Source organism: Lithobates pipiens, unplaced genomic scaffold (genome assembly GCF_037356315.1).
Source record: "Lithobates pipiens isolate NorthernLeopardFrog02 unplaced genomic scaffold, aLitPip1_a1.2 Scaffold_8, whole genome shotgun sequence".
Classification (NCBI taxonomy): domain Eukaryota; kingdom Metazoa; phylum Chordata; class Amphibia; order Anura; family Ranidae; genus Lithobates; species Lithobates pipiens.
This window is the reverse complement of record NW_027507903.1, coordinates 390,501,051-390,523,139: the sequence shown is the minus strand read 5'-3', so window position 1 is coordinate 390,523,139 and position 22,089 is coordinate 390,501,051. Positions and strand designations below refer to the sequence as shown.

The window sequence follows — 22,089 nt, the reverse complement described above, 5'->3', positions numbered from 1 at the left end:
TCTGGTCTTTGGCCAGCAAAATGGTCCAAGGCCATATAGTCATGTGACTGCAAGAGCACCAATCTGATCTGTGCAGCCCCAGCCAAATGATACAAAAACGCACCTTAAGTGACGTGAGCAGGACACATCTCAATCTGAAATTGGGCTCCTCACACACATTGGCTATTGGCTGGAAAGATTTCTAGTGACCAAGTTACAGACAATTTAAAAAATATATTTACAATGCTGTGGAATAATACAAAATCATACTACTGATAGTAATTTTTTTTTATCATTTCCAGGTATCTAATGAAAATGAGAAAAGGTTCAAAATGATTTTTACCTGGGCTCATAAAACTGTTTTGAAGAGGGGGTCCTCCAAAGGGAGGCCCATACTGCTGGGTAGTTGGAGGCTTTGAATTTCCCAACAATGGCCCTGGGGTCAGTCCCGTTGTGGATGGTGCATGACTTAATGGTGTTGGAAAATACTGCCAGTTTGACGGTGTCAACTGTCTTGCATGTGAAACACTGCTGCCAACAGTCGCAGGAGATCCAAACGAGTTCTGAAGTGGAGGTGGCATTCTGGGTGCAGATGCATTATTTGGGGGAGGTGCCACTGGGGAAGGTCCCAAATGTGGTCTAACAGTTTGTCCAGATCCCTGATAATTTCCTGGCAGTGGAGCAGCCTGAGGAATAGTCTGAGGACCACCATAACTGTATGATCCAGCAACTGCTTGTGGAGACACCTTCGCTGGCATCTGCTGCGGATAGGAGACAGGAAGTCCCGGACTGTAACTCTGTCCAGCTGGTGGATAAATCAAAGGGTTCTGAACTGGACCTTTAAAAGAAAGCGAAAAAAAAAAAAAAAAAAAAACAAACATAAATATTTGCTTTCAACATGTTCTCACAAGCAAAGCCCAAAAATGAACATAAAGCATTTTGTACCATATACTGCCCTAAAGTAAACCTGTATTTAATTTAAAAAATTCAAATCTAAAAACCCTAACAGCACACACTTCTGGAAGCACTTTATTACCTTGTATTTCAACTTTTCTGTGCCCAGATCTCATTTAGTATATAGGTTTGTTATTTAATGCCAGAGCTCATCTTTAAAGAGGAAGTAAACCCTGATGAGTTTACTTCCTCTTTTTTTCCCTGCAAAGGTAAAGCATAATGGACTACTATGCATCGCATAGTAGCCCATTATGTGTCACTTACCTGCACAGGAGCCAGCGAAGTCGCGCTGTCCCCTGTAGTCCGCCACATCCATCTTGCTGGTGGCGCCTCGCAGCTCCGCCGCTGTCATTCGGCGAAGCCGCGATGACGTCACTCCCGCGCACGGGAGTCGACAAATGCGGCAGCTCCATTTTTGGAACTGCCGTGTTCAGTGCGCCTGCGCGCTGCTGTCTACGGCGCATGCGCCGTAGACAGCGGTGCCCGTTTTCGGGCAAATATCTCCTAAACCATATAGGTTTAGGAGATATTGCTTGGACCTACAGGTAAGCCTTAATCTAGGCTTACCTGTAGGTCAAAGTGGTTTGTAAGGGTTTACAACCACTTTAAGTCTCCCATTAAGGTAAAGGTGAGCTCTAAGGCCGGTCACAGACAGTTCAGCTCTTGACCGGTTTAGCAGGAATGGTGTGAGATTCGAATTGTGTATGGGCAGTCTGAGTGTACCAAGTTGATTGTGCAAATTTCTTTCCTGCAGCCAGGGGTTGATCAATCTATGGCCTGCCTAACTAATGCTCTGTGTTGAGGCAACATTATCTCTTGGAGTCCACACATATTTTACTAGTTTTAGAAGACACAGATTGCAGAATAAATAACATATGATGGCAAATCTACAAGGATACTTTTTAATTACCGATTCACCCAATTTTACACCCTTTATATCCTGGTGCTCAACCTGGATGTTGCATGTACTATGCGAGCGTCAGGCCACTGAAAACATTTTTTCTTTACACAGAGCTAAAGAAAACTTCTCATATGTGCGCTCTCTCTGCCCCCAGGAACAAACAAATTCTCAGTTGTCATGAGGCCTACCTACCTGTTCAGACTTTGTCTTTTTGCCATTTGTACAGTTAAAAGGGAAATTTCCTCTTGACAGTAAAAAAAAAAAAAATCTGTAAGGTGAACTTACAATGGACTCTCTCCTCATCCACCAAGTATGAACACCAATCTCTCTCTTCCCCTAGTCAGTCCCATCCCCCTACAGTTAGAACACACCTAGGGAAAATTACTCCCGAGTACGGCGATACCACGTGTGAGACTTTTACACAGTGTGGCCACATACAGAGGCCTAACATGCAGGGAGCGCCATCAGGCGTTCTGGAGCACCCAGGACAATTCTAACATTTCTTTCCTACATGTAAAAATCATCATTTGCTAGAAAATTACATAGAATCCCAAAACATTATATATGTTTTTTTAGCAAACACCCTGGAGAATACAATGGTGGTCGTTGCAACTTTTTATCTCGCACGGTATTTGCGCAGCAATTTTTCGAATGCTTTTTTTGGGAAAAAAACAAAAAAAAAACAAACACAGTAAAGTTAGCCCAATTTTTGCATAATGTGAAAGATGAAGTTATGCCGAGTAAATAGATACCCAACATGTCACTCTTCAAAATTGCACACGCTTGTGGAATGGCGCCAAACGTCGCTACTTAAAAATCCCCAAAGGCGACGATTTAATTTTTTTTACTGGTTATATGTTTTGAGTTACAGAGGAGGTCTAGGGCTAAAATTATTGCTCTCGCTCTAACGTTCGCAGCGATACCTCACATGTGTGGTTTGAACACCGTTTACATATGTGGGCGGGACTTACGTATGCGTTCGCTTCTGCATGCGAGCACATGGGGAAAGGGGCGCTTTGAACAAAAAAATGTTTTTTTTTTTTTTTTATTTTACTTTATTTTAGTTTGACATTTTTTTTCCCCAAAAATACATTTTTTGATCACTTTTATTCCTATTACAAGGAATGTAAACATCCCTTGTAATAGGAATATTACATGACAGGTCCTCTTTACAGTGAGATATGGGGTCAATAAGACCCCACATCTCACCTCTAAGCTGGGAAGCCTGAAAAAAAATAAAAAAAATTCTGGCTTTGATCGTATTGGCGAGACGGTAGAAGCACCGGAGGGCGGCGGGAGGGGGGGGGATGTCTATGGCTGGGTATCGCAGAGTGCTGCAGAGTGCTGCAGAGTGCTGCAGAGTGCTGCAGAGTGCTGCAGAGTGCTGCAGAGTGCTGCAGAGTGCTGCAGAGTGCTGCAGAGTGCCGGCAGGGAATTGAGCGGTTAATTTTCGGTGAGCAGCGATGTGGGCACTGCAGATGCAGCCCACATCGCTGCTGACACCGATCTCTTCCCCCTCCGCTGTACCGATGGGTACAGAGGGGGGGGGGGGGGGACCGGCGTCATAACATGACGCTGGTTTGTTTACAAGTGATCACTCCGTCATTTGACGGAGCGATCACGTGGTAAACGGCCGTGATGAGCGGCTGTTTACCGTGATCCGTGATGCCCCAGGGGGGGCGCACGAGAGCGGAATTCTGGGAGGACATCATATGACGGCCTCCCAGAGTTAAACAACCGCCCTGTAGCCGTCATTCGGCTATGGGCCGGTTGTTAAGTGGTTAAAGTGTGTTCATTGAGCTTACCATGTGAAAAGATAATGAGAAAGCAGTTAACAAAAGTGTATATTTGCAAACACTAAACTACTGTATAGGATCTAAGCATTTAAAAAGAGTAACTGCAGTCTGCTCACATAATTTGTAATAAAAAATATATTTGTCATTCTGTATATTATTTTATATATACTGCGATTCTATACTTGCCAAATATGCTGCAGAAATCTGCAGAAATTTCCCTAAACTGAGTCTGGCTGCAACCAATTTTACTGTGGGCAGCTGAAGCGAGAGGGAGCGCAAGAGATATGGGCTGTATAAGGCATTTACTGGCAGAAAAAAAAATATTTACTATCCAAAGTTAAAACAAAAGGGCAGAAGATTTAATATATGGAAAGCTGAAAAAATGACAAGTTCAGCTTTCAGCTTTAAGCTTCCACATAGCCAGGACTGTACATGTGGCAGCTACAGTTTTCTTCAGAGAGCAAAGTTGAAAACTGTTGGAAGTGTGCCAGAATCACTCCAGCCTTGCTACAGTCATTTTCAAACAAATCTGAGAAAATACTATCTGTATTCCTAGCTGGCCTGAAAACAGAAAAATGGGGAGGACACTTTACCTCCACAGAACAAGCATGTTTTAGTGCCGATTCACGCTTGCGCAAAGCCAGACATTACCTGTGACCCTAACAAGCCAGGAAAGTACAAATTAGGGAAGTACCGAAATTTCGGCCGCGGAAACATATCGGCCTAAAGAGAATTTCAGCCGATACTGGTGCCAAAAATGGGACGGGGCTTGCTGGGCTTGGCCCCGCCCCTGGTGGCGCCCATCACGGTGGAGTCATTCTGTCTTTAGCTCTCCTCCTCCCCTCCCTCCTCACCCATGCTGCAGTCAGCCTGTGGGGTCTCGCTCTAAAGTCCCCCTCTTCACAGCGGTGGCTGCATATGTCTCCTCAGCCAATGTGTAAATCTGCTGTGCAGGAGCTGGGCGCGCTGTTTACTGTGAAAGTAAAGGAGAGGTGTCTAGCAGCAGTGTGTGCGCTGTGCTCTCTGTCTCCCCCTAGAGTGCAGTACCCAGCATGGAGATTAATGTACAGAGCTGCAGCTGCCAATTAAAAAAAAAAAAAAAAAAAAAAAAAAGACCGTCGTGCGTGTTTATATGCACTGGTGAGGCACAGGCAGGCTACATGGCGGGCACTGGTAGGCTGCATTGATCTCCTGTAGCATGCCTGCAGTCTCTGACCATCTCCTGTATAAAAATATTTTTTAAAAATAGTCAATTTCGGTATCGGTTTTCGGGATCAAGGAAGATTTATTTTCGGTATCGGTTCCGGCACCAAAAAACCCATTTGGTGCATCCCTAGTACAAATACCCCCCAAATTACCCCTTTTTGGAAAATAAACATTCCAATGAATTTAGTAAGAGGCATGGTGAGTTTTTTAAAGCTGTAATTTTTTTCACACAATTCTTTTCAGAAATAAAGGATTTGTTTTTTCTTTTCACAAAATTGTTATATTAGCAGGTCTTTTCTCACTCATAGCACATGCAGGGAGCACCATGAGGCGTTTTAGGAGCAGAAATTACACATGTAATTTCCTGACTATCTCTTGCACTTTTGAATACCCTGGGAGCACCAGGGCTATGGAAACGCCAAAAAAATGACCCCATTTCGGAAAGAAAACACGCCAACATAATTTATGAGGCATAATGAATCTTTTGAACATGTCATTTTTTTCTACTAGTTTTTGTAAAGAAATTGAAAATACTAAATTTCTCACAAAGTTGTCCATTTATACAATAGCTCTAACACATCGCATGTACATATCAAAAATTACACCCCAAAATTGATTTTCCTACTCCTCCCAGGTATTGTGATACCACATGTGGGAAACTTTTACACAGCCTTGCCACAGAGAAGCCCAACATGCAGGGAGCACCGTCAGGTGATCTAGGGGAATCAATTTCAAATCTAAATTTGACTTACTATTACACTTTTGTGAGACATTGTAGTGGCATGGATGAGAACTGATGTGGCATGGATGAGCCGTGGATGGGGATGGCTGAGTATGGATGGGATGACCGGGTATGGCTGGAGGGTGGATGGAGGAGTATTGGAGGATGGATGGATGAGGCTGGAATTGTCAGTGCTGTGGGCACTACAGATCCTCCCCTCTCTGCTCACACTCTAACGATCGGTAAAGAGAGGAACCAGACACGGCGCCCATTTGTTTACAAGTGATCGCTCCGTAATTTAACGCTGTCAGCGACCATTTACCACGATCCGTGATATACCGGGTCCACGTATACCCACGATCGTCTCATGGAGCTGAAGAACGGGGAGATGACAACGTAAACAAGCATCTCCCCATTCTGCCTAGTGACACTGATCATAGCTCCCTGTGATCGGGAGCTATGATCAGTTAAGTGTCATTCCTAGCCAAGCCCCCCAACAGAATCACTCCCCAGGACACACTTGACCCCTCTCCCTAGCCCCCTAGGTGGGTAATCCCTTCACTGCCAGTGTAATTTTTACAGTAATCAGTGTAATTTTATAGCACTGATCCCTGTAATAATGACAATGGTCCCAAAAAAAATAAAATAATTGCAGATGGCCACAACTCTTAGTAAGAAAAAATAAAAAATTACTAAAAATGTCATAAACCCCCTATTTTGTAGATGCTAGAACTTTTGCGCAAACCAAACGCTTCCAGCTTTTATTTATTTTTTTACCAAAAACAAGAATACGTATCGGCCTAAACTGAGGGGGGGAAAGTTTTTATATATATATATATATATATATATATATATATATATATATATATATATATATATATATATATATATATATATATTTTTTTTTTTTTTTTTTGGGTATATTCATTATAGCAAAAAGTAAAAAATAATGCGTTTTTTTCAAAATTGTCGCTCTATTTTTGTTTATAGCGCAAAAAAATAAAAACCGCAGCGTTGAAATACCACGAAAGAAAGCTCTACTTGTGAGAGAGAAAAAAAAAAAAAAAACGTCAATTTTGTTTGGGAGCCACATCACATGACCGCGCAATTGTCAGTTAAAGCAACGCAGTGCCGAATCGCAAAAAGTGATCTGGTCTTTGGCCAGAAAAATGGTCCAAGGATTAAGTGGTTAAAGGGACACAGAGTCCAGGGGTTCAGTAATATTTTTAAAGTTCCCAGAAGCTCAACAGTAATTCTACAAACTGTCACCCGATTGCGGTTTCTCAATCACAGTGAAATCCCTTCTTTCTGAGATTGGTAGTGACAAGTGAGTCACCTTCCTCTAGATGGTGGACGGGGCTAGCAGGACTGTGATTGGCTTTAGCAGTGGCCAAAGACAGTCCTCCTCCTGGAAACACCCCCCCCCCCCCCCAGAACTGCACCCAATCGCTTCCCCATCACAAAAGCTGACAATTGCCGCTACAGCAAAGTTAGAGAAACAATGTTTGCATTAGTGTCTCACCAACACTTCCCTGTGCTGCTCTGCTGAAGGGGAGGGAGTAGCGTGCTGGCAAGAGAGGCTTTGCGTGCCGCGGGTTGCCTACCTCGCCATAACACAACAATGTGTGTGTAGTAAAGCACCACAACAGTATGAATTTGGTAAACATCTAATGCACAAATATTAGTTACCCCAGGGCTCGACAAAACCCGGGCACCAGGTCGCATTTGCAACTAGAATTAGCGACCTGGCGCAGCACAGCTGGGGGTATCCTGTCTCCGTGGACCCCCCGGCGTGATCACGTCGGGCATCGCCGCCGGTAATTGAGCCCCCGGCTTTGAGGCCTTCTGTGATCCTATGGTACCTTCTGGAATCTGGCGCCCTCTTGTGGTGGCCGTTGGAATTACAACCAACAATGCTAATGGAGCTTGCCCTGTCTGCCAGCCATCTCCTTCCCTTTACTTAGAACCCCTAAAAAACACGTGTGTGTGTGTGTGTGTGTGTGTGTGTGTGTGTGTGTGTGTGTGTGTGTGTGTGTGTGTACATAGAATAAAAAAAAAAACTATATTTTTTTTATTCTAACACCCTAGAGAGGAAAATGGTGGTTTTTTTGGGGAAAAATAATTGAATAAAAAAAAAAAAAAAATAAGACAACAGTAAAGTTAGCCCAATTTTTTTTATTTATTTTTTTATTGTGAAAGATAATGTTACGACGAGTAAATCGATAATCAACATGTCATGCTTCAAAATTGCGCCCGCTCATGGAATGGCGACAAACTTTTACCCTTTAAAATCTCCATAGGCGACGTTTAAAAAAATTCTACAGGTTGTACGTTTTGAGTTACAGAGAAGGTCTAGGGCTAGAATTATTGCTCTACCGATCGCAGCGATACCTCCCATGTGTGGTTTGAAAATCGCTTTCATATATGCGTTCGCTTCTGCACGCAAGCTTGGCGGGACAGGGCGCGTTTAAAATTATTTTCTTATTTTAACTTTTATTTTTATTTTTTTCACTGTTCTTTAAAAAAAAAAAAAAAAAAAAAAAAAAAAAAACTGTGTGTCACTTTTATTCCTATTACAAGGAATGTAAAAATCCCTTGTAATAGAAAAAAGCATGACAGGTCCTCTTATATATGATATCTGGGGGTCAGAGAGACCTCACATCTCATATTTACACTAAAATGCAATTTAAAAAAAATTTGTCATTTGAAAAAATAAAACAAATAAAATGTCCCTCTAAGAGCTAAGGGCAATGACTTGGAGACAGGTGGGGGGGGGGGGGGGGGGGGGCTGGGGGCTATCTTCCCCTCACTCGTCTCCATGTGAGGCCAGGGACAGGTCCAGATCGCCTTCACAGGCCTGGCTCCTAACTTTTAGCTGGCTCCTAGATTCCAAGCAAAAATTGTCAACCCCTGAGTTACCCCCACACATCCAAAATAGGTAGTTTGAGGAGATCTGACTGATCAGAATGGCTCTGCATTCATCAAAGCATAGGATACTGCAAGGTGATGCAGATTTGTAAATGTTTCCTTCTTATTTAAAAACATAAAAATCCTTGCCATTATTGTAAAATAAAAAAAGGACTTTCCTGTAACTATTTCTGAGGGTCTCCCAGGACAGCAACTGATAGAGAATGTGTTTCTTGCCTGTAAGGGGTGGAGTCAGACTTTAAAAATGTGGTCCCTCAGAAGTCAGTATTTTATCATTTATGCAGACTGAAAAACAGAAGACCATAATAAGGAGGTAATGCCTGCTGCCTTGGATGACACCTAAATATTTTCCCTAGTCATCCATCCAGGGTAGCTGCTAAGAGTATATGCAAGAACTTAGCAAATTAGGGAGGGACAACTGCCTGAAGAACTTCTCTAAAAATACTGATCCTGAGCAGAGAGAAGTCCAGGTCAATGGGGTCAAAAGACTATGTAGATGCTTGCCAATTTTGGTGTTGCACAGCACCAGTCCGCATGGCCCAAGAGGAATATGAAGCTCTAAGAAAATGAGCCATAAAGAGAAAACTGACAACTCCTATCCCAGGCTCTGCAAGACTCTTGGATAGATTGTTCATTCCAACATCAGGTTGAGTTTTTGGATACTAGATGACCTTTCCCTTGCCAGCATGCAAGATAAAGAAGCCTTTAAACTTTCTAAAACTGTGTTCCATGTACCATACCACAATTAGACAGGAGATGGATGGAAGGATCAAATGGCTCCTTTTTTGATAAAAGGGCAAGAACAGAAGGAACAAAACAATATCTTGTCAATCATGAACGTTTAGCAAAGCTTTAGGGAACTTGGATCAGTTTTGATAACAACTCAATTGTCAAAAAGCTGCAAAAAAGTTCCCGAATGGCAGGGCTTGGATCTCACCAGAACACCTAGCTGAAGGAACAGCCACCAGTACAGCAGCTTTAATAATGATTTTCAAAGTGTATGCGGGTTCAAAAAGGAGCTTTCACGCCCCAGTAGAACCAGAGAATCCAATTTAGGAAAGGTCATTACTGGAATGGCTCATGATCTTGAAAGGGGATTAAAGAATCTGGAAACAAGAAGAGCTAGTCAAAAAGACACTTGAAGCAGCAAAATTTCAGTTATAAAAAAGGTGCTAACCAGCAAGACCTTGATGCACAATCTAAGAATACTTATTGATGGCTTTTTATCCTGACACCCAGCAGAAAAGACTTTCAAAGTTTTGCCACAGATAGCTCTGGTGACTCTCCGTGAAAGCAGAGTTTTAACCACTTTCTCAGTCAGGCCTTTTTTTGGAGCTTTTGTTAAGACCATCCCTGGGTGGCATAGGAGGAAGGGTTATCAGGCAAAATTTGAAAAACCAAGGCCTTTTTGAGCAACATGGAGCCACTAAGATCAGAACTTCAAGACGTGAAGCATAAGCATGAAAGTAGTTCTCCGAATGTTCCCTCCACTAACGAATGGTTAAACAGAGTAGCGAAAATAGCTGAAATGGAAGAACTCATTCATATCGCTCGAGACTCCCCACATAAATTTGCTCAGACATGGGACAAATGGACACACTTTCGAGATTATGATCTTCTCTGCCCCGGGATCATTCCATACGCCTATTCAGACCCCGCGCGGGTCCCTGCCTGACCCGGTATTTGCTATTACACAGACAAGAGATGCCCTTATTAACTCAGACAAATTGAGCCATCATGATGGGCTGCTTGCCCGTCTACACATCTGCCTGTGCAGCAGGGGGAGCCCGGAGAGAGGATCCCCCCCTTCCCCTCTTTTTTTTTTTTTCTCCTCTCATTCTTTCTAACCATCCCATTTCCTTCCTTTCCCCTTTTCCCCTGCCTAGTTTTTTATCTCTCCCCCCCCCCCCTTAGATTTTTCAACCCTTTGACCCCCCCCCCCTTAAAGATTTTCTGTCAAAACTTACAGTGACGCTCCACTTCCGTGATCATTCGACCGCTTCTCCCCAGCTGGGCAAGTTCCCTCTCTGCCCTCTATTTACTGCTCCCTCCCTCTGACACCTCGCCCTTCCCCCTTTACTTCACATTGAACCTTAGGAAGACAGAATGTAACCTTTTAATGACTGGACTTTCCCAAGACACGAGTCTTCTCCCCTGGACTACGGACCCCCTTAGTATAAGCTAAAATGTCCCCTCAGGGATTTGACACAAGCATTTAGTGGAGTATGGGGACAATTAGTTCGGATCAAGTTGGAGGTATGGAAAAAGGTTACCTTTCATCTTATTGCTATGTTCCAACACTTCTTTTGTATTCTTAGATGATTGCGGTTATAATATGTACTGTGCTCCCTTAGTACTTTTATTGTCACATGTTTCTCTTTGTACTATTTGAAAACCCAATAAATACTTTATGGAAAAAAAAAAAAAAATGAAAGTAGGGAATGCATAACAGATTTGAAGTGCCCAGAGATGGACCAGTGTTGTCTATCCCCAGTGCCGCAACCAGTCTGTTTAGGGAGAAAAATACCTTGGCATTTGGTTGGCAGATTGGCCCGCAAGGCTTTCCACTTCTGTACTATTGCAATAAACGCCTCTTGATTTAGAATCCATTCCAATTCTTGAACTTGATGGTGGCTCAAGAAAGCTGCTTGGAGATTGTGAGTCCCTTTGAGAAGTACTTTTGAAAGAGACTTGTTTTTCTGCCGACACAAAAATGCTGTCTGGCAGAATACACAAGAGAGGCTGTGGCTGACCCCCTGAATGTTCATAAACGCATTGCCTGACATTATCCGAGCATGCAGATCTTCCAGGTCTTGGTGGAAGGCCTGTAGCTATTCCCATACGGCGTGTAATCCACAATCAAAACTACCACAGAAGGCTTCCCTCCACCACCAGAAAGATCTACTGGCCCTTCTACACACAGAGTTCCAGAACACACCAGTTAGTGTTCGCAGCCATTGACTGCATGCTCTGATCGGATCCCAATCTACAGATTTTTTTTCCTGGCATGCCCGTTCCACAGAAGCCGGCTTGCGTCACACAGGCTGGTCTACACAAGAGCCAAATGTCGGGCACATCACATTCAGCTGAAGCTTGAGTCTTATGCATATGATGGCTTTATCCACTTGTGAGTATCTATTTGTCTTAGTAGATGTAATAAACTTGTCTATAGTATTGCACAAGGTGTTTTCCACCCTCCTGTGTGCTTCTTTTCATTGAAGATTTTCCAGTCTTAGGAGGGCTGCACCCCAAAGAGGCATTGCGCACTGAAGCACTGTGAAAGAGAAAATCCCTGGATCTAGCGCTGAAGTATTTTTAATGGAGACACTATGCTTAAAGATACAAATAGGAGGTTTTGGTTTTGTTTTTTCCACGTTTTTCATCCGTGATCAGAGTGATTATCAAATTTAAAGAAAATAAAAATTGCCCTCATAACGTAGGATTTCAGGCAATTGCAGTACATCCAACATAGTTTCAATATAACGCAGGGAGACACAGCAGTGCTCATCTGAGTGCAGTAAGGTTAAAAAAGGCACATGATTAAACATAAGAATGGCAACTCACAAAAGGTGGGGGGGGGGGGGGGGTAGTAAAAAGGCAAGTCACAATGGTGGACTTGTGTAGTTCCAGTCCAGATAGCTGGAGGTAGGGCTGCAACTAACGATATTTTCATAATCGATTAGTTGGCCGATTATGGTTTCGATTATTCGGTTACAACCTTAAAAAAAAAAAAAAAGTGCGGTGTATAATTTCGTTAATATGTAAAGTTTAAAAAAAAAAAAAAAAAAAAAAAAAAAAAAAAAGACCATTTATTCTTAAATATCTCAATGCAGTGGTAAATATAAATAACCAACTATATGGTTAGGGAGTAAAATATCTAATCCACTTTGAGAATAACAGACAGAAGAAATATACTGTATATATTAGATGGGATATATAATGTATATACTATTAGAGGAGAGATATATTGTATATACCGGTACTATTAGAAGAGATATACTGTATATATCATTAGAGGCTATATACTATTAGAGGAGAGATATACTGTATATACTATTAGAGGAGAGATATATATTGTATAAATCAGGGATATGCAATTAGCGGACCTCCAGCTGTTGCAAAACTACAAGTCCCATCATGCCTCTGGGTGTCATGCTTGTGGCTGTCAGAGTCTTGCTATACCTCATGGGACTTGTAGTTCTGCAAAAGCTGGAGGTCCGCTAATTGCATATCCCTTAGTATATACTATTAGAGGAGAGATATAGTGTATATACTATTAGAGGAAATTATATAGTGTATATACTATTTGAGGAATGATATACTATTAAAGGGTCAATCCAGTAAATATCAGACTCATTAAATTTAACCCTATTTTGTTACTGGCCGATTAATCGATGAAAATAGTAATCGATTAGTTGTCGCTTAGTCGATTAGTTGTCGCTTAGTCGATTAGTTGTCGCTTAGTCGTTTCAGCCCTAGCTGGAGGTGTAGGGCGCTGCTGGTGAGCCACTCGCTCTGGGATTCTCAGGGCTCTGAGTGGATCCGGCAGTCATCTCCTCGTCAGCTATGACATCACTGGGCGTGGGGCTGATGAGGAGAGGACTGCCGGATCCACTCAGAACCCGGAGCGAGCAAGTCACTAGCAGTGCCCTACCCCACCAGCTATTTGGACCGTGACTACACAGCGAGGCCTCCATTGTGACATGCCTTTTTTACTACCCCCTTGCGAGTTGCCATTCTTATGTTTAATAAATCATGTGAATTTTTTTACCTACTGCACTCAGATGAGCACTGCTGTGTCTCCTTGCTTCATAACCACAGAGCAGCTTCCTCATTTACAACTGTCTGCTCACTCTTGACTAGAGGTGGACCGATATTTGGCGTTTTTAATTAATTGGCATCGGCCGATTGTGCTGTTAAAAAAAGGCCGATTATATCTTTAACTTGCAAAAGACTTCAGTAATAGAGGTCAATGCAAGTTGCTTGAAAACTTCAGTGGATCTCTTCTCTGGGCAGTCTGCCAAGAAAAGAGCAAAGAGTTAAAATGTTTATAACCATCAATGAACTGAGCTGTGTGTAGGAGGAGATCTCAGTTTAACTTGTTGCTTACAAGAAATCCTGTATTTTCTGCTAGAAAATCACTTAGAACCCCCAAAACACACACTAATATACATTACATACATACATACATACATACATACAATTTTATTTTTATTTTTTTATTTTTTTTTAGCAGAGACCCTAGGGAATAAAATAGTTGCAATATTTTCTGTCACCCGTTATTTGCGCAGCGGTCTTTCAAACGCAATTTTTTGGGGGAAAATACCGATTTTTTTTTTTTTTTTTTTAAACACACAAACACTAAAACAGTAAAGTTAGCCCATTTTTTTCATCCAAAAGTTTTGATTACCTGTTTTTGTGTATTTAACCTCCTCCTGCCCACCTTATAGGCGAATGACGGCTATAGAGCAGGCGCTTTCATCCGGGAGGCCGTCCCTGGACGTCCTGGTGTTTACTTCCGCAATGCGCGCCGCCGCGGGCGCGCATTGGGGAGGTTCTGCGTTTGCCGTGTCCCCCGGAGACAGGCAAACACAGATCGCTGTAAACGGACAATCACAGCGGCCGTTTAACGCGATCGGCGTGTCCAATGTGAGATGATCTCATATGTAAACATATGAGATCATCTCTCAGCGCCGCTCTCCCGCCTCACACAGACAGCATGTGAGAGGGGAAGAGATGAACGGCTGCAGCGCCGTAAGTGGGGAGAAAAAAAAAAAAAAAAAAAAAAAGTGCCATCCGCCTCCAGTGCCACCTGTTAGTGTTCTTTGTCGTCAGTGCCACCTGTCGTCAGTGCCACCTGTCATTGTCCTGGTGCTCCAGGGCCTTCAAAAGTGTAATAGGTAGTCAACAAGTTAGATGTGTAATTTATGCTCCTAGAACACCTGATGCCGCTCCCTGCATGTTGGGCCTCTCTATGTGGCCAGGCTGTGAAAAAGTCCCACACATGTGGTATTGTAATACTCAGGAGGAGTAGCAGAATTTTTTTGGGGGTGTCATTTGTTGGATACACATGCCATGTGAGAGAAATAACCTATTACAATGACAATTTTGTGGAAAAAAAAATATAAAAAAAAAATCTTAATTTTGCAAAGAATTGTGGGGGGGGGGGGGGGGGAATGACATCAAAAAGCTCACCATGCCTCTTACTAAATACCTTGGAATATCTACTTTCCAAAAAGGGGTCATTTGGGGGTATTTGTACTTTCCTGGCTTGTTTGGGTCACAAGAAGCGAGATAGGCCACCAGTACATCAGATATGATCAATTTTGTGCGATTCGCACCACAGCTTGTAGACTCTCTAACTTTCACAAAGACCAAATAATATCCACCGACTTGGGTTATTTTACCAGATATGTAGCAGTATAAATTGTGGCCAAAATTTATGAAGAAAAATTTATAATTTGCATAACTTTGTCACAGAAGCAAAGAAATATGCATTTTTTTTTCATTTATAGCGCAAAAAATAAAAGCCTCAGAGGTGATTAAATGTGTAAAGGGAAAACTAGTGCGCTCCACCCAATATGTCATAGGAAAATACAAAATTGATGTGCATAGGAAGCAGCCAGCATAAAAACAGTGATCTCTGCACTAAAAAATGAGTATATAAATTAATAAGAATGCGGCGCTACCTAAAAGTGCTAAAACTTATAAATGAATAATAATCCCAAAATAAATGTAAATCAAATAATATCCACTAAATGTAACATGGATATAATAAGAAATGAATCAATATAAATAATCCGAATTAAGATACGCGTGCAAGCAATAAATGTGCAACAATTAGTGAATGAGAGTCCGTGAAAAAAATCAATCAAGTGATTAAATAGAAATAATCTGCATAGATAATCCAAATGTAAACAAGCGTATAAAAAATATATATGTATAAAAATATATAAAAATGTATAAGGTGAAAATTCGTGAAAAAAACAAATATAGTGATTATTTAAATAATCAATATACACACGTGATTGTCCATAAATAAAGTGCGCTGATGACTGATAAAATTGCAAAAAATATAAATAAAGTTCATGCAAAAAAGTGTGAAGAATCAATTCCCAAGAGTGGCAAATCACTGCAAACTTCAGTGCTTAATGGGTGCACCAACTATTTCCCCCAGCCTCTCACCTCCAATAGCTGGTAAATAGGCACTGTGTAAAAGGATAACTGCTGGCTTCTTATTCATTCAGTCACACTGCTCCACCGCTGTTTGTATTTCACTGTAAGGCTATGTATTATATGCCCTCCCAATAGCTCCAGGATAGCCAAGCCATATAGAATGGAAAAACACAGAGGGCTTTCATGTGTAGTATCTTCGCTATTTTATTGAAATAAAAGGTAAAATCCACACTTACATTAACAAATACAGCAGAGTGTGCAGCAAACGCGGACTTCCGGTTTCGGCCGTAAACCGGAAGTGATAGGTCCGACACCAAATTCCTTCCCTGACGCGTTGCGTTACAGAACGTAACTTTTTCAAAGGGTTATAGGAAGTAGGTGTCATAGGTATTTATATGCAACGAGCGCCGTCGCCATATTAACTCAGGGCGGCAGCGCTATTGCAGGCTCAAAGTAAAGTGGCTATAGCATCAGTATTCTATATATTCCAAAGATATTTATAGTGAAGCTACTAAAACTAAAACCATATAAGTAGATCACTATTTAGGAGGAATATATAATTTAAAATAAATTAAATTTAAAAATAGACCGTAATATATACGGACTTATAGAAAGAGCGACATCTTGTGGTTGAATATAAAATTGCTCTTTAAATTATTTAGCTTGAATCCAAAAAACAAAAGGCACTAAGGGGAGAAAGACATTTTGTATAAACAGAGGAAGAGATCGTAATAATTATATCATTGAGCATAATCAATAATCCTCTCTAATAAAACAAACTATGTGAGAGGGAGTATCTCAATGACATGTCTTTGTCTCCAATAAAAGATCATCATAAAAATTGATAAATCACCATAATTGTCAGAAAATAAAATAGCATAAAATCAATACAGTACCAGTGGATATAGGCGCTAATATATATCATATAAAAAAATCCTAAAACCAATAAAATATAATTTTTTCTAAAATATATATAAAATTCTCTATAAATATTACTAGATAAAAATAGGTTAAAAATTAGAAATAAAACAATTGAGATCAAATTCAACATTGTGTCCTAGTGGTGTAAGGGTATTATATCCATGTTACATTTAGTGGATATTATTTGATTTACATTTATTTTGGGATTATTATTCATTTATAAGTTTTAGCACTTTTAGGTAGCGCCGCATTCTTATTAATTTATATACTCATTTTTTAGTGCAGAGGTGATTAAATACCACCAAAAGAAATATCTATTTGTGGGGGGGGGAAAAAAAAGCACAAAAAATTCATTTGGGTACAGTGTTGCATGACTGAGTAATTGTCATTCAAAGTGTGAGAGCATCGAAAGCTGAAAATTGGTCTGGGCAGGAAGGGTGTTTAAGTGCCCAGTAAGCAAGTGGTTAATATTTTGTTTTGTTATCTAAAGTATACATACAAGTGAACTGATTGGAGGTTTGTTTTGTTTAATAAATGTTTAAATGTAAGAAATTTTCTGTATCACTTCACACTGGAGCGGGCAGGCATTGAAGGTAAAACGCTGCTAGTTTTAGCGGCGCTTTACCGTCATTTTAGCGGCGCTATTCGGCAGCTAGCAGGGCACTTATAATCCAGCTAGCAGACGAGGAAGGAGTTAAATGTGCCCGTGAAAATCGCATTGCAGGCACTTCGGCAGCGGTGTCTATTCATTTCAATGGGCAGGAACGGTGGAGGAGCACTATACACCACTCCAAAGATGCTGCTTTCAGGACTTTTTTTTTACGTCTTGTCAGCACATCGCCTCAGTGTGAAAGCACTCGGGCTTCCACAGACTGCAGGGGAGCCGTTTTGCAGGCACTTTACATGTGCCATTTTTAGCCCAAAGTGCCCGAAAAACTCCCCAGTGTGAAAGGTGTCTAACTGATAGATTTTATGAGATGAAGGGGGAGGGAAAAAAAAAATAATAATATTCGGCATCATATCGGCCACCTCGATTTCTAAATATCGGCATCGGCCAGAGAAAAACCCATATCGGTTGACCTCTACTCTTGAACTTTTTAATCTTCCACTCCTGAACTCAGCAGCGTTTTAGCTACCCTCATTTACTGGACAATCTTAAGAAAAAGAAAAAAGACCAGGTGCTCCAAACTAAGTGCAGCATTAACATTCACCAGTTAATAAAATTAAAAAGCTGAGCCAAAAAGGCTACTCAAACATTGAATCAATACATTACAATACATTAAGGTGTATCAGATATCAAAGGACAAGGTGCTTCGGGATAACCAATGGAGACAGCAGCGAGCGTTCCGTCCGTGAAACGGAACTCGGAACCAGAAGTGCGCTCTAGCTTGGAACGCAAACATCAGAAACCGGAAGTCACGTGACTTTTGGTTTCCGATGTTTGCGTTCCAATCTTGAGAGCACTTCCAATTCATGTTTGATGGGCGGAACACTCGCCTGCTGTCTCCATTGGGTATTCCGGATTCACCCTGAGACTCTACGGCCACACCATCAGCCCTCCTACAGGCTAACGCTGCATATTACATCCAGCCAGCCCCTAACGTAGGGAAGTACCCTGGACCACTGAAGCACCTTGTCCTTTGAATGACATCTGACACACCTATATTAAATTTGATATTTGTGAGTAGCCTTTTGGCTAAGCTTTTTAATTTTATTAAATGGTGAATTTTAACATTGCACTTAGTTTGGTGCACCTGGCCTTTTCTTTTTCTTATCATTGCAGAGTGTTTTGCTTCTACTCCAAAGGTTGCTGCCTACGGTGCCCCTTATGAACTTATATGGGCCTTACAAACTTATTATTATGTGATTGTTTTATTTCTACTATACATATTTTTATATACACACACATCATTTTTATGTCCTATGTGTTGATTTTGATATTGGACACCCAGTGGATATTGGCGCCATCTATTTTCCTTTTTTACTGGACAATCTTACTAGGGGTCCAGTCACCCCAACGTATGCTTTTCATATATTATATGTTTATATGTTGTGTATCACCATTCATAACCTACATGATTTTAGCACCACTGTATAAACCCCCATCATTTCAATATAGTTTACAGCTTATGAATACCTAAACAATAGCGCTCATTCAGGCTTGTCTTGAATGAAATGCCAAATACACAGCAAAGGACGTTATAGTTAGAAGTAATCTAAAAAGGCATTCAACAGCTGACATCCTAGTGATGCTTCCTACACTAGTCAGCAGTGAATATGTTATGGTTCATGATTAGTCACAATAAAAAAACTCACCCTCAGAATACCTGTGCTGAGACAAATCCAAGCAGACAGGCATTCAATTAAGAAGTTTACCTGATGCACGAAAAAAAAAAAAAAAAAAAAAAAAAAAAGAATACCACCACAACTTTTTTTTTTTATATACATATAATGATAAAGTAAAATCTATGTCCCAGTGAAGATATTTATCCACATCATGTCCCAGATTCACACAGAAAGTAAGACAAATGCATTACAAAGTAAAGGAGTACTCTCCCCTTAGGCAGTTTTCAATAGAACAGGTAATCCCAGTGAAAGACCGCTCTGACAACAGCTCTAAAACTGTGAATTTGCCACCACTTTATTTCTGTGACAATTTCCCCCAAGAAAAATACAAAACAAATCTCAAACCACAACCATGAGCTGAGTATTTGGCAAATGGTTGCAGTGTGCACCCTTTGAATTCAATGGGCAACGTTGACAGGCAGTGCTGCAGGCCAAGTAAAAATGTTTTATTAAAAAACCACCACACCCCACGGGGTAGGTGTACAGCCCTGCCAGGCTGCAATATTAGCATTTGGGTGGGGGCAGAGGGGAGTGGTGGTGGTTGTAAAAGCCCAGCCATCATTTTTACCACCACCCATATGAAAGAGCTCTTACATAGAACTCCATGCTGCATTTCAGGCAGTTACACACGGGTGGCAAGGGAGGGCGTAAAAACAGGAGACTGAGCAAACCGTAAACCCAAGCCAAAGCTTGCTTGTACTATAAAATACACCTTGGGATGAGGGGGGGGGGAGACAGACACGCAGAAGGCAGCAGGATTCCCTCCTGAACACCTGCCAACCCCTATTATACAACCCTCTGAAAAGCAATCCATAGCAGATCGCTTCTCAAAGGGCAGTAATGTCTTGTAATGTCAACCTTAGATATTATAATTCAAAAGTAAGTGTTTCGTTCTCAAAAAGTCTTGACTTAACTGCGACTAAAAGCAGTCTATCACTGACCATGATGGGCATTTACAGTTTAAGGTAGATATTTTGATTATAGTAGTTTACATTTAAAGCCAAACTGCCATTTGAAAAACAAATTCATGCAAATGTCATATCTATAGGCCTTTTCTGTCACCCAAGAAGTCTGGCTGAAATACTCCCAATGTTTACATTCCTAGGTCATGACTTATTTCCAGGACAAGGCAGATGTTGGTGCTCACCCTCAGCATTACAGGAGTGAGCATGCTTCCCGATTCAAAAGCTGCACATGCACAATGCTCAGCCACTGCTGAAATAGAGTGGCTTTTGAATCAAAAAGTGAGCTCAATCTTGCGATAATGTAGGCTAGTGCCCAACATTTGCTGTATCCGGGAAATAGGTTCAGATATAGGAATGTAAACATTGAGAGTATTTCAGTCAGGCTTAATGGGTGAGGTGACAAGAGACCTATGGGCATGACATTTCAATAAACAATATTTTTACAAAAGACACAGTGCATTTTAAACTTCTGGGGACCCTTGTCTGCATGGGTCAGTTAATTATAACCCAACTGAATAGGATCTTAACGACTCTTTGGGGGGGGACAAATACTTAGCCCCAAAGTCCACTGAAAAACCTACACTTCTGACAACATTGACCTCCACATCTCTCTATATATTTTGGTAAAAAAAAAAAAAAAAAAAAATTTATTTAAAAAAATCCAGTAAGCGTATATTGATTGGTTTGCACAAAATTTAAAGCATTTTGGACACTTTTGAGACCATTGACAATTATACAGCGATCAGTGCTATAAAACTGCGGACATCGCGCCCACCGGGCACTTGCATTGGCTCTGGGCACATGCTGAGGGCGCATGCCCCTAGTGACCAAAAGGAAAAGCGACGTAAGGCAACGTTGATTTGCCCAGCCGAGCCAACCTGAGGCGGCTGGTCCGGAAGTGGTTAAACAGAACAAATCAAGGAGGGTGAATTTCCCTAATGGGGGCACAGAGAGCAATAAAAACTGGCAAGTGTACTAATCCCTTTCTGCAATGTCCAAAACAAAAAAGTTTTGCCTTTAGTTATAAAATTTAAGCAGTAAGATTATGACGGTAGGAAGGGAACACACACACACACCCCATAGATCCATCTTACTACCAATGAGGTATCAGCAAGCCAGCTACAAACAAATCAATGTGTTCAGGTTAAGGCAATGTTCACACTGATCCGACCAGTCGTATTTAGGTTTTGTGCTGCCCTAGGCCTGACTAAACTCGCAATGGATTGCCTCAATTTGCATAGATTTCCTCTCACTTTCTGTTTGGCTATGTGGGGCAGTAAGTGAAGGGAAATCTCTGCAATGGGAAAGGGATGGTAAAAAATAAACCAACAGGAGCTATAACCCTCCCTTACACTTTCCAAAATTAATAAAAAAGGGTTGCCTATAGTTCTGCTTTAAGCACAAATTTCTTATAATTTCCACAGTTGTGGAATGCCAGCTGCCCGCATACTGAAAGCAGTGCGGCCGCTTTATTGGAGTGCTAGACTTATTTGCCTCTCAGCCCAGTCCGCCCCATAAGACTGGCACTATATTAACAGCGCAACCCGGCCAGGAATCTTTCCATGCTGCCCCCCTGCAAAGTGCTGCCCTAGGCCAGGATACAGCATTGGATCCGAAACAGAAGTTGTACGACTTCCGATCGAGCTTCCATGCGATTTCAATGAACGGTATCCAATTTTGATCCGACTAAGCCGAATGCGACTTGTCCTTTGAACAAAACAATTCCTTTGGCTCTGGAATGGATGAAACTTCACGTCAAATTATAAAAAAAAAGGGAATGGGGGGGGGGGGTAGAAAACAGCTTGAGGCCCCCCAAAATCTATATCAGACATGCCCTCAACATTGAGGGTCTCTGTCAAGGGCCTCTTCCCTACAACCTTGCCCGGTGATTGTGGGGGAGTCTGCAGGCAGGGGGCTTATTGGAATCTGGGAGCCCTCTTTAAGAAAGCGTGTCACTGCATATCGCACCCACAAGTGAATCAGTATGGGGTACATCCTACCCCTACCCATTCACAAAAAATAAATGAGGGGAAAAAAAAAACTAAAAAAAATGACTTTTTGACAGTCTTATTAAAAATTAAGCATGTCCCCCGTCATAGCTCATACATCAAGCACAATGTCTTCTTTTTCCCCCTAATAATGCTCCTCCTCTAACACTGGTTCCTGCCGTTCTGTCAGCTCTGGTGTCTGTCAGTT

General features: G+C 41.5%; 1 protein-coding gene across 2 annotated transcripts in view; it reads right to left on the bottom strand.

Moving 5' to 3' along the window:
* SEC24A (SEC24 homolog A, COPII component) overlaps positions 1 to 22,089 on the bottom strand; it is a 209,413-nt gene that overhangs the window by 176,071 nt on the left and 11,253 nt on the right. For both annotated transcript variants that reach the window (XM_077473942.1, XM_077473943.1), the window contains exon 2: positions 323 to 817. In XM_077473942.1, the coding sequence (XP_077330068.1) occupies positions 323 to 817 (495 nt within the window). The remainder of the gene's footprint in view (positions 1 to 322; positions 818 to 22,089) is intronic.